General features: G+C 31.3%; 2 protein-coding genes across 2 annotated transcripts in view; both read right to left on the reverse strand.

The window, feature by feature from the left end:
- Positions 1 to 896: 896 nt before the first annotated feature.
- On the reverse strand, positions 897 to 6,192 carry LOC101509222 (GATA transcription factor 11-like). Its single transcript, XM_004487041.4, has 3 exons — positions 6,026 to 6,192; positions 5,363 to 5,629; positions 897 to 2,211 (listed from the first exon to the last, which is right to left on the reverse strand). Exons 1-3 carry the CDS (start codon positions 6,038 to 6,040, stop codon positions 1,552 to 1,554), a joined length of 942 nt encoding a protein of 313 aa, XP_004487098.1. The 5' UTR covers positions 6,041 to 6,192; the 3' UTR covers positions 897 to 1,551.
- A 3,753-nt stretch (positions 6,193 to 9,945) lies between these two features.
- The window catches only part of LOC101507747 (protein ENHANCED DISEASE RESISTANCE 2), a 9,136-nt gene continuing 6,075 nt past the window's right edge, over positions 9,946 to 13,006 (reverse strand). The window contains exons 15-22 of the mRNA XM_027336442.2: positions 12,559 to 12,622; positions 12,293 to 12,468; positions 11,870 to 11,971; positions 11,700 to 11,750; positions 11,479 to 11,622; positions 10,897 to 10,992; positions 10,524 to 10,625; positions 9,946 to 10,288 (exon numbers count right to left, since the gene is read on the reverse strand). Of these exons, the coding sequence (XP_027192243.1) occupies positions 10,196 to 10,288; positions 10,524 to 10,625; positions 10,897 to 10,992; positions 11,479 to 11,622; positions 11,700 to 11,750; positions 11,870 to 11,971; positions 12,293 to 12,468; positions 12,559 to 12,622 (828 nt within the window). The 3' untranslated portion in view covers positions 9,946 to 10,195. The remainder of the gene's footprint in view (positions 10,289 to 10,523; positions 10,626 to 10,896; positions 10,993 to 11,478; positions 11,623 to 11,699; positions 11,751 to 11,869; positions 11,972 to 12,292; positions 12,469 to 12,558; positions 12,623 to 13,006) is intronic.

The raw sequence follows: 13,006 nt of genomic DNA on the forward strand, positions 1-13,006 counted from the left end.
TGTGATAGAGAGTGTGTTGTTAACATTCCTTTTCCTCCTATATACAACCGTCAATTCTCTTTATTAATACATGCATTTAATAAATCTTACTTCAAAGTAAAAAATAAAATTTAAATACATGAGCTATTTTTGTAACGGTGCTATAATTTTATTTTTATTATTTATTTTTTGTTAGAGGATTTGGATCATTAATATTATCAGAGTCAAGACAGATATATATCAAGTTAATTGACAAAAACAACTCCTTATCAACGAAAAAATAAAGTAACTTATATGTTTTATTTTTGAAGTGCTTTGGAATGTTTGAGCATTGGATACGTGACACAGTCCAGTAAGAGAACCAATTCATATTGGGCTAATTAGTCCAGTTCATATTTGCATCACAACCAACCAGTACTAAAAAGTCTAAAGAATAAGGAGATGTTACTTACACTTCTTGATTTTCTACTTACAATCATTGCTTTTTAAAAATTTATTTGTAAAATACACATTCTCTTCACTTCAAATCTGGAGATCCTCTCTAAGGTGAAAAACTCACTTTGAGGATAAAATAAGTATTATCAATAATTGTTTAACAGATCAAATGTGAATATTGCAGACATATCATAAAGTTTGTTAAATTAAATGCAACATAAAAAAGTCAACACTGCATTAGTATAGATAAAAATACAACATAGTAATCAAACTCAATGATTAATAAAATCTAAGTCAAATTGATGGAAAGTATCCAAATTCAAACTACGGCTAGAATAATATCTGAATCACCAACGCCTCTTTCCACAAACCAAATGGTTAAGACTAAAACAACAGGTTGATTAAAAAAAACAAAACAAATTTGACAACAAAAGAAAAAAGAAAAAACTAAAACAACAGCTAAATTGGAGAAGGTAACATGCTGACTCAATAAAATAAAAATAATGTATAAAATATATAAAGTACAAAGTACACACTAAAATCATAAAAAGTACAGGATAATATCCTTAAAAAAACAAATTACAGATCAGTACACACTGACCATAAGCCTTAAGTAGGAGCTATTCTTCAAACTAATGATATGCTAAACAACAAATTCTAATAATAGTCTGTTTAGAAGGGTGTAAATTACAATACCCCATTTTGAAGCTGTCTGAAAACTGGAAAAGGTATTATTATTTCCAGCCATGCATGTGCTCCTCTTCCACTATAATTTTGTGCCATGTTACCATGCATGTGATTTCAGTATCTTTGTCTTTAATTAATCCTTGACTTCATGATATCTTCATAATAGCACATGTAGCAGCAAATAATGCCATGCCATGCCATGTCATCCAGTTACACATCTACATTAACATACCATTCTCAACCTCTTCAACACCAATGTTTCCTCAATGCCTAACAAGCACTAATCACTGATCTGATTCTGCTGCAACTACCTTTTTATTACACCAATCAATTTACATTAAACAAATTATGCTAAACAATAATATAACATGACACTCTAAAATTTAAAACAATAAACAAAGGAGGATCCTGTTTGGTATTACCATTTCATCTTCAAAAAAGATAAATATTTTATGTGGCCAACCTAGAAGGGGCCCTAACACATTCTTTGATGACTTTGCATCTCATCTCCATAACTTTCTTGTGACAGTTTGAGTGAATTGATTCTACAAAAGTAGGGCTGGCTGCTGGACGGTATTCAGGGTAGAGGCGGCCAGACCTGTACCGAACGCCACAAGCATTGCACAGCGTTTTGGGACCTTTGGGTCCCTCTCTCCATTGCGGAGTCTTTGTGATCTCGCAATGCGAGCATTTTCTAGTGACAACTGAGTCTTGTGATGAGGATGTCTCGACATCACCTGAGAGCACGGATAGGTCTCTTTTTCTCGGTTTCTTTGCTTTGTTTGAATCTGACTCAGAGGTCGGTGTCTTATGATATTTTTGCAAAGCCAGTGAGTTAGGAGGGATGAACGAAATTGAGAATACAGGATTTAAGATTGAAGGACGCCGGCGTTTACTTCGAGCCCGCTTAACTGGGATGACAGGCAGATCAAAGCTGGAAGTCTCAGCCGAGGAAGTGCTGCTGCCTTCAAAAACAGATACCGGGCTGTAGCTTCGGTATTGATGCAAATCTTTTTTTTCATAGAAAGGAACATTCTGGTTGGGAATAGTTTTTCCATAGGTTGGTCCAGCAATCTTCGCCACTTGTTTGATTAGGGGAATCTCATTATACTGCAATGCCAAATTATCATCAAACCAACAAAAATGGAGATATAAAAATTGGATGCAACATCAATGGATATGCTTATTTCAATTAATAATTGAGAGAGAAATCTGGATGGTTCACACAGCTAATCACACGAAAGAACTGCTACTTTGCTAAGAATACATCCCTAATCACACGAAAGAACTGCTACTTTGCTAAGAATACATCCATACAGTACAGTTCTCAATTATCAGATGCTGTCAAATTAAATCATCGTAACAGGGACCTAATAAACTAAGTCACTCAAACAACTTGCATCTCATTACAATTTCAGTTTGCCACACATCATACATAGTATTGAGTTCTTGTCTCTTAAAAAGGTGTGACTAAAGCAGTGCTGTCAATCGCGGAATGTAAAGAAAAACGGTTTATTCAAATTCCGCTTGGCTACAACGCTATAGTGCCACAATAACAACTGTTTGTACTAAATAGCGTACCACATAACAATAGTGATTTGTTCAAATTCTGCTATACTATAGCTGCTATTTGACAACATTAGACCAAAGAGACTTGAAAGGTAATAATTTTCTGTTTCATTACATTGAACTTTATACACTTACAAATAAATAATCATCCCAAGTCTAGATCCAATGTTAGGTCAGCCAAAGGTCTAACATCCAACCACCTTACCGCAAAAAGTTTCCTCAATTTAAATTTGAGACAAAACCGATATTGTGCAAGGGCCAGTTATTTATTAATAGATCCCACTATTTACCAAAAACTATCACACAAGACACGCTCATCTAATCATCTACTCCTTCAGGAACCAAATTTTACATCTTTTCTATATACACATGCATACCAGCGAGACATCATCCAAAATAACCAAACATTTGCAAACTCCAAGCATCGTTCAAATATAGTTGTGAGAAACTTTCTCACTTTCTGGGAGCAACAGACCTAAGAATATAGTTGTGTTATAAGGCTATCGGTGTTGTTGTTCATGTTAATAAGACCTCTTTCAAAAAATTTAAACACACAAACTAACCAAATAACATTTATGAGTAATATATAAAACCGAAAAATAAAAACAATTTTAAATCTGGGAACCAAACAATTATGATCGGTAATTCTTTACCATTCCATAAACTACAAATTAACCAGATGACTCATTTGCCAACCTATATCTTTCTTTTTTCTGTGTCTGTTCATTGTCTGTCATCCTTTTCTTTTCCAAAGCCTTCTAATGCCAACCAAAAATGTATACCAAGTGAAGAAGTTTCTGTAACTTGAAGGGGGAGGAAAGATTCCTACCATCTCCTCCCTATGACGTGAAACCACTGAAAATTTCCAACTTTAGGAGCATAAAGGCTGCAAACTATAGACAGAGAATAGTAGCAGCATCTTGAGGACATTTTAGATCAGAAGCAGATGAAACAAGCGAACTTTTCTCAGTTTTCCTAACTATAATATGTTCTATTGTGATTTCCTGTTACTACCGAGAATTAGTAAGCAATATCAATAGCACACTTCCAAGGGAATTCGGAGTATCACCACAGAGTCAGTGTCGCGGAATAGACTTGGCAGTATATACATTAAAGCATCATATGTCGGTGTGAAGGGGTGAATCAACGAAAAACTACACACACTACTATGCGTCTTTTTTAAATTTTGCCCCCTTAATTTTTATATTTGAAACCTTTAATGAAGTTTTTTACAATTTTTTAATACTACTTATAAAGTTCTAAGCCCAAAACAAGCAAAAAAAAACTCCAACTTCTGTTGTGTCTTCCCAAAACGCCTTATACTGTTCTCAATTTTCCAATCACATTCCATCTCTTACCGTGCGCAACCCAAGAACCAATCATCGCATATCTCACATCTCAATTTTTAATTTGATCGGAATAGGTATCATCTCTTTTGCTTAACAACTTGATTTCAACAATATACTATACGTTTTATTAAATAGAAAAACGATTTATTTTACGCTGCTCGCCATATTTATTTTAGTTGTTTTGCGATTTGGTTCTTGCATCGTGAAGTGCATTATGGGTTTGATTTTCAGTGATTCAATTTGCTTCTATAACTGATTTGGTTTGAAACCTAGAATCACACAGGACAATTATAAATAAAACAGATTCCCTGCCTTCTCTTCGCGACAGGCACGGTGCCTTGACGCTGTAAAAGAGAGAGAAGGATGGTAAAAAATGGGGAGATGAGGATGAGAGAGAATAAATCAAAGAGACTGAGAAAAAGGTTGGTGATTTTTCCGCAAAAAAGGCATGGAATCCTTCCCTGATTATAAGGTATCAAATTTATTATATTAGACATGTTAAAATGTTACGTTTTTACCATTTGTATTTATCTTCATGTATGTATTATTTGGTATAAATCGGGTATCTTCCATGCTCAACGGCTGGGATTAGTTCCTCCAGCTGCGAGGGAACGTTTGTCGCGTTCCAAGGCTCAAATTCAAACCATCTCCTGATTAAGCTCAAATAGACCCACAGCATCTCATTAAAGCACCCTTGGGTTTTATCTTCATATGTACAATAATAATAATAATTAATTATTTTTGTAATAAATTGTCCCCCTTACCCAAGGTCTGGGATCCGCCACTGGGTATGCACTTAAATTTGCCCAATATTCCTTCCTATGAAGTTAAGGCTTGAAAACTGAATCTCTAACACACGAAACATCCATATTTACACTCACATTCTCCAAAACAAGACCCGATTTATTCTACACGTCTCTTCTTTTATACGTAAAGTAGTTGGGTTACCGTATTTTTCGGTCAATGTGACAAATTTCCTAGCTGGCACCATTCTAATTGTCTTTAGCAAGTAACCGGTCCCGCGAAAGTTCTAATCGTAAAAACTCATAGTTGCCCGAGTACCAAGAAGACAGCGCTACAGAAAACCCAACTATAAAAACTTCTAGCTGTCTAAGGAACAAAATTAACATTTCATTCATCAACTTTGGTCATTAATGCCATGACCCGTGTCGTTTCAGCTTCATGTAATAAAACCATGTATGCAGTTAATTCATCAAATATAAGAGAACCACATTGAAGTATAGTCGCAACTTTTCATGTATTAAAAACAACTACTAGCAGATGGACAACAAAACATCAAAGTATGGATTCCAATTCAGCATAATTATGAACAAAATACTCACAGGAGCAGATAAGCTTTTCCCAGTTCGAGGAATTTCATTTCGGATTTTGCTTTCGCCATGCAGCCCTGCTGATGACACTGAAAAAGCATCAAAACATGGCTCTCCTAGGCTTTGAAATTGAACACTCCAGTCTTCTTCAGCACCATTAGGGTCAACATCTTCCAATGGTAAATCTAAAAACTTAAGGACATCATCGAAAACAATATCATCCGGCAGACCATTAAAATCGTTGTCGAAAAACCAAGACTCCTTCTTATTAGAATTATCCTGTTTCAAAAACATAACATCCCATCTTCAAATTCCATCAAACACACACATTATAACAACCCTTTACTTTCACAAACATACAACAAACTTCAAAATGAAACATAAACAAACAATGAATAATTGGTTCAAAAATCACCTAAAAATTCATAATTTATGCTACAAAAATGTTATCTCACATGGCCCAATTTCTATAACCACGAAATATAATATAATTTACCATGTCACAGTGAGATTATGCACATTGTAATTATACACAAAGCAACAAAATCCACCAACAAGACCAAATATTTATCATTTAACACCATTTTGGAGATAGAAAAAAAAAACACCGGTAAAAATTAAAGGAAAATGCATGCAATATCTAGTGTTAAAAGAGAAAAAAGACGATATTTTTACCTCAGGGTCAGACATAGTTGTGGTTAGAGTGAAGAAATGGAGCACATTGCAGTGATTTGAGAATGGGAAGAGAGAGAAAAGAGAAAGAGAAGAAGAAATTGAGACAAGAAAGCGGAAAGATCTTAGGAAATGAGAAAAGAAAATGTGTGTCTGTTTGAGTTTGGTAAATTAGGTTTTATTTTTTCTCCATGGCTGGCGCTGCTACTATGTGGAACACCTCATCCTGCTCTCGTGACTTAAATAAATATATATATATTTTTTCTTTTCATATAATAATGTCACCAATTTCATACCATTTTTCTTTTATTAGTTTATATGTTTTTCCTCTAATAATATTTTAGTTTAATTTGTATGTACTAGTAATTTTTTTTAACATATATGTATATATATTTAAAGGTTCTTTTTATGATGTCAATCAACAATAACTATTAAATTATTGAAAACATTTATCTTTTATTGTGAGATTTTAAAAACATACATTTGAATATGTTTATAATTTGTTGATAATATAAAATATTTTATATTTATAATATATGTTAATTAATGTATATATTTAGTCAAAATTCACTCTTATATAAATAATTGTGAAGATATTCTAAAAAATAGTTTAACAATATACTAATAAGTTATGATTGAATACATATATAAATTATTTATATGCTAATAAAACACAATAATTAAATTCACAATATTTACAAATATTTATATAATGAAATACGGAGGTATCGGTACACGTAAATTTTTTGCGGTTATTAACCATGCATGATTGGTGTAAACATCCAATCAAATCTTATTTTTATATTGTAATGTAATATTATTAATTTTTTAAATACTTATAGAAATATTTCTATTTTTTTTTTTATAAAAATATTTAAACAAATATCTATATAACAAAACCTGATTTTAAATAAATATAAATATTTTTACATATTTGGGCGTACATGTTAATTAAATGAAAAATATATATACTTTTACACTTTGAGTGGACTGCTATTGACCACACTATGTTTATTACTATATTTTTATTTTATTAAAAGTAATTAAAAAAATTGTATAAACTACTAAAGAGTTAAAGTAATAAAATCTATAAATTGCAAAAGTCGGATTAAACATAATAACTTTTAAGATGAATATATAGACCGAAACTCAAAAAGTTATTAATGATTTTAATTTACTTAAAATAGTTATTTAAATAAAATTACTTTTACAATTTTTTAAAAAGATGTAAGAATGTTAATGCATCAAGTTTTTACTCAAATTGTCGTGTAAGAATGTTAAAGATCTTTTAACATTTTTAATTGTTATATTCGGAAAAAGTGGTAAAAATAGAAAATTCCAATACGATACCATATTATCAGCTCATATGTTTTTTTTTTTTTTTTGTCTTGGTATTATTACCATGAATTATAGTTTATACGAGTGTGCAAACAAAACCGTAAAAAGAAGAAAGAGAAAATATTCAAATAAAAAAAGAAGAAACATGAAAAAAGTTGATTGGTCAAATGAGGTGGTAACGGTGATAGAGCATGAGATATGGATCTAAAAAATAATTATTAAAAGAAAAAATAGGTGGATCTCAAAAAAATTAATATTTATTTGAATGATTGTATCACACGCAGATTTGATACAGTGGTTTCAACAAAAAAACAAAATCGATTCAGCGATCACCGACGGTCGACACGGGACCAATCAGAATTACTTATTTATTTTATTTTGTTTCAAAAACTATTTTTTATTTATTTATACATGTACATACAATATACTTTGTACTTATAAATGCAAGTTTGTTTACCGTTCATCTAGTGAGTCACAGTTTTAGACTTTCATTCCTAAATTTAAAATATAGTTTTTTAAAAAAAAAACATTAGAAAAAATTCATTACAAAATTTGGGGTTCATTTTTCTTAAAGTACGTCAAATTAAATAATTAATTGTCAAATCATAAATGTATATATTAAATTTTATTATTTTATTTTTAATGACACAAATGTATTTTTTTATAAAAAAATTAAATTTAACATGAAAATTAAAACACCTAAAAAAAATCAAATTTCTTAAAAATATAAATTGTGGAATCCTATGACTTGGTAGCCTACTATTCAATTTGACGCATTAGTAAAAATAAGCTTCGAAGATAGTAGTGGACAAAATTATAGCTATCTTGATTTTTTATATATATGTTTTCTAAATTAATGACACCTTTAAAATAAATAAAAGTATTTTTTAAATAAAAATAAACTAGGGTTTAATAACAATACATAGATTATGTAAAAAATATTTAATTATACATTTCACCTTCTTGTATTATGATTTGTCTTTGTAATATTATTTCTTCAATCCTTTGACTCTTCCATAAGCACAAATATAAGTATATATACAGTTCAATAACAATTAATATTGTTTCTTTGTCATGTTCGTTACAAATAATAAATTCATAAATTTCCATCTAAAAGAAAAAGTTATAATTAAAAAATTGATGTATTTTATTTTAATAATAAGATCATATAGATCAAACTTTTAGTTACAATTTTGATTTGTATTTGATTTCAGAACTATATTATAATATAGGAGACATTCAATAAACAATATGTCTTTGTTATGAGATTTAATCTTGTTGGAGAAATATAATATATATATATATATATATATGAGCACCGCTATATCACGTCCACATGAATTTGAACAAAAGTTTACCATAAAAGGGAAACTAACCCTTTGGACCCAACTCTTTGATATGATGTATGTAGTATTATTTAAAAATGATGTATCATCAATTCATCATGTGTTAATGTCGTTGGATTGGTAGGTAGGAGTAGTATGCAATTACACTCACTTTTAATTGGTACAAGTGCAATTAATTATCTTTCACAATGCTGTGGCCGCTGGGACTTGCATTTCACTTGACTTCACTCCTAATCCTATCTAACACCCTTTTCATGACACTATTATTACTAGTCATCTAAGTTATAAATCATAGTTTTCACTGTCATATTTAGATTATTTTTATATGAAAATAATGAACGCTATTTTTGACAGTGTTAATTACTTAAATTCTTCATTATTCATGCTTTTAATCAACTTCAACTTAATATTTTACTCTCCCTGTCTCGTGTTAAATATAGTATTAAATCTTACTCTCAAATCAATACTCCATAATTTAGAGTTGGATATATTGATAGAGGTTTTTGATCCGGTCAATTTAACTTGTGGCCCACAAAAGTGAAAGACAAATTTCTATTGCTCAATTTATATTTTGATTTGTTTGAGATAGATCATTTAGAATGTGGATCATGCAGTTTACATCCACATATTTACGTGTTGATCCGTAACTTTTCTAATTATATACTTTTAAATAAATAAAAAAAATCAAGAATTATACAATTTTTGTCCACTATAATTTGACTGCACTGTTATTATTTTTCTTTTTGACCGGATTGTATTCTTAATATTAATTTGAACTATTGGTGATCTTTTTAGATATCATTTGCGGCTCTCTTTCTTACTTGATTCTTATATTTACTAATAAACCAATAGATTTTAGCATTTAAGATACCAAATTTTTATAGTACCAGTTTTTTAATTCTTTTAAACAAAAAGCTGATTTTTTAAATGATTCAAAGATTAACTCATTTAATCGTGAACCAACCTTTGATGAACTAAAACCAACATATCACATCTCATTATCACTCCCTCACTTCAGCTACCACACCAAGCCAACTTTATATCCCCTTCATATGAATAAATTTATTAACATAATTTAATCTAAAATAATGTTTCATATTTTGTACTAAGTTATGTAATTATTTTTCAAAAATTACATGGAAGGAATTGAAAAACAAATTTTCAGATGACTGTTACTTTCATAAAACAAGTTGTCATGAAGGACATTTTTGCCAAAGAATGATTCATTTAAATCAAAAAGAAAGAAAAAATCAATTTTAATAAACAAATGCAACTTATTAGAATTTTACAACGATTTGTCCTACCAGACAATCGGTCCTAACAATGCTCACAACAGCATAAACTGCTGCGAGATTCAAATTGATATGATTTCTTGAAACGGGGGTATATGGAGACAAGAATCTAGAATATCAATTATCTACAATTTGCAACTTGGAATTCCCTCCTCCAAAAGGTACTTGTTAGTTGTCTCAGAAGTCTCATTGAAAAATCAAGGCTTCAGACAAACTGATTTAGAGGCATCCAGATGGTTAAGGCGGCAGGTTCCAAGAAGAAACTCAGGAAGCTCTTCACGTGTATTTCCCTGAATGTATATTGCAATTATTACTACATGAGCATATAATAATACTAACAAATAACAAATTCGTTCAGAAGGCATATGGCATTTGTCATCATAAGAACATCATGCATCAATATAAGAAGAGTATATACTTATTTATTTCTGTCGCAAGCATTTCCACAGCTTGGTTTGAATCTAAACATATATGAGTTTTCAATGATATATAAAAGGAAAGAAAAAGAACAAAGTATCATTTTACCTGTATTAAAAATGCCATCTCAATAACCAAATGGTTGAGGTACCCAAGTACAAGATTCACAACACCTCTTGCAACAGTTGATGATCCAATATCAATCCCAAGCTGAAATGGATACCATAATTCCAAGATAAGCATTACGCAAAAGATAACCAAGGGTTATAATGTTTCATTTCATGCATCGTGTATATCCATTGAGATATAGTTTTTCTTAACACCCATGACGCATACTCCTTCACTTCATAATTTTTTCCGCAGACCAATACATGTATAGTTTTCAAATGCATCAACTTAAAATAGCAAATTTGATGTATCTACACAAATATCCTGATTTGCCAACAAAAACTATTCTACAGACAGTCATAGAAAAACTTACTTCCAAATAGTTCTTTCCCTGGAAATAATTGATCTCCAGAGCTTGTCCAACTAAGCATGCCTTCTTTCCCACACTCTGTTTTACTATCCACGAACCCTGAAGCAAGAACTTTCAACACTCAATGTCCCAATCCATATATTCCATGGACTAAACAAAAGAATAAAAGATTTGTCCTTCTTAATGTGGACCACATATGCATATAGTTATTGGGGATTATTTATTTATATTGTAGAAAATATTTGCTAAAATTGAGTGATTAAGTAAAATCAAGCCAACCACTGAAAAAGCATGTTCTAATGAAAATATGTTTTCAACTGAACACAACTGAGGTCAGGGAATTAGTTAAAGGTAAATGCAATGAAAGAAGAGAGGATTCTAATCAAGTGGATGATTTAAGAATTTCGTATGGATTTTTACAAATTACAACTGACAAACGGGTTTTGATTTATCACTTTGTTTGTTTTCTATATTTTGTAATGAAAGATCTGAAGTAGAGGAAAACGATTTCTCAACCAAAATAAATGAAGAGCCATTAAGATACCAACTCAAAGAGCAGATTGCGTCAGTTATTAGTTTACTAACCTTAGATATGTATGGTATAAGTTTAAATCTTGAATTTCTGAAAGCGTTATCACCCTTGATAAAACTCTCAAGCATAGGGGAATCTTCCACAGGCGTGTTCATCATATAGTACAGTGCCAAGCTATATGTTGTAGAACCTGGAACCTGGTTCAAACAAACGCCTAAATTAGCATCGTCCTAAATTTATGTAAGAACAACCTCAGCAGAGGGCTATTATTAACCTGGATGTTTATAATGAAGAAGAACTCAGGCCCACCTTGTGCTGCATATTTCTGCAAGTTAAATATTCATCAGATTGATTTTTCTTTATAATGTAAAGCATTAGTAGCTAAGCTACATGATGGCTAAATATAATCAAAGTCAAGAACCAAAACACCAACAAAAAATCAACCTGCACAATGCTCCCGGGACGGCCACCAAGATCATCTTCCCTTTTGTCAGATCTCAACCAGTCTGCAGCAACCATTTGCATCAAGGTCCCCTTTGCTTTAATCTGGTAATCAGTAAATTCAGTACTCCAGATGTTTGAGATCAGTGACACAGTTAATGACATGAACAAATAGCAACAAAAATAATAATTGCATATAATGTGGTTAATCTTCAGTTAACATCTCTAATCAAAGAATTTGATTTTGTAAAACAGAAGGAAAATACAAAATTTAGCGCTTGATCAGACCATATTATATTACTGAAGTAACAGAATGGAGAAGGATGAAACAAATGCATGCACAATTGGAAACAATGAAAACAAAAAATAGGGTTTTCATTCTATGTTTGCAAATAAAAAGTGATCATGTGTTGTTTCCGTTTATACCTTAAGGTGGTCTTCGAGATAATTTTCTCCGCGAATCAGGAAAGTAGAAGGATCTGCTTCTGTCAAACTGCAAGGTAATGTACAAGTAGGATCTTTTAGAAGAGTGGACCCATACGGGCATGTAATACTATCTTCCCTAACCATCTCTTGCAAATCCACGTAGCCCTTTTTCTGAACTGCAGCAAATTGTCTCTAGCCATTGTTAATCAAAGAAAAATTAGAATAACTGATAATTACCATATGCTATCACAGAGCATGTAAATCACCTGCAAGATCGTGCAATTTTCTCACAAAATTAGCAGCAGTAGAAAATTTCTGGTGGCGACTGTCCTGAAATTCTCAAATTCATAGGATAGGAAAATTCCAAATTAATCAAAATAAAAGTATTGCAATATTTCCAATGCATAATATTATAAGAGTATGAATGCGCAGTCAAGTCATGAAAATGCATTATGTGGTATGCTGTTTAAATAATCTAGCACCTCTTGGATGTCATGAGCAATGATGAAGATGCTTGTAGTAATCACCCAATGGGTTTTGACAAGATAAAAAGCTAAATTGCTAAAGTACAAAATTTGCATAGAGCTAAAACATGCCTAAATACATCCCTGCCATTGAATAGGGCTAGAGGGACTGAAAAGATATTTAGGGTTGAGACTTGAGGGAAACTGGGTATTTGGGTTTCAGCGAGTTTAAGTGGTTGAAACTTTTTTT

This window comes from Cicer arietinum, chromosome 1, assembly GCF_000331145.2.
Source record: "Cicer arietinum cultivar CDC Frontier isolate Library 1 chromosome 1, Cicar.CDCFrontier_v2.0, whole genome shotgun sequence".
Lineage (NCBI taxonomy): Eukaryota > Viridiplantae > Streptophyta > Magnoliopsida > Fabales > Fabaceae > Cicer > Cicer arietinum.

Bases quoted from the DNA above. Each gene is read 5' to 3' on its own strand.
- LOC101509222 (XM_004487041.4), bottom strand. The intron at 2,212-5,362 runs GTGAGTATTTTG...TTGGCATTGCAG, and splicing joins GGAAAAGCTTATCTGCTCCT to TATAATGAGATTCCCCTAAT.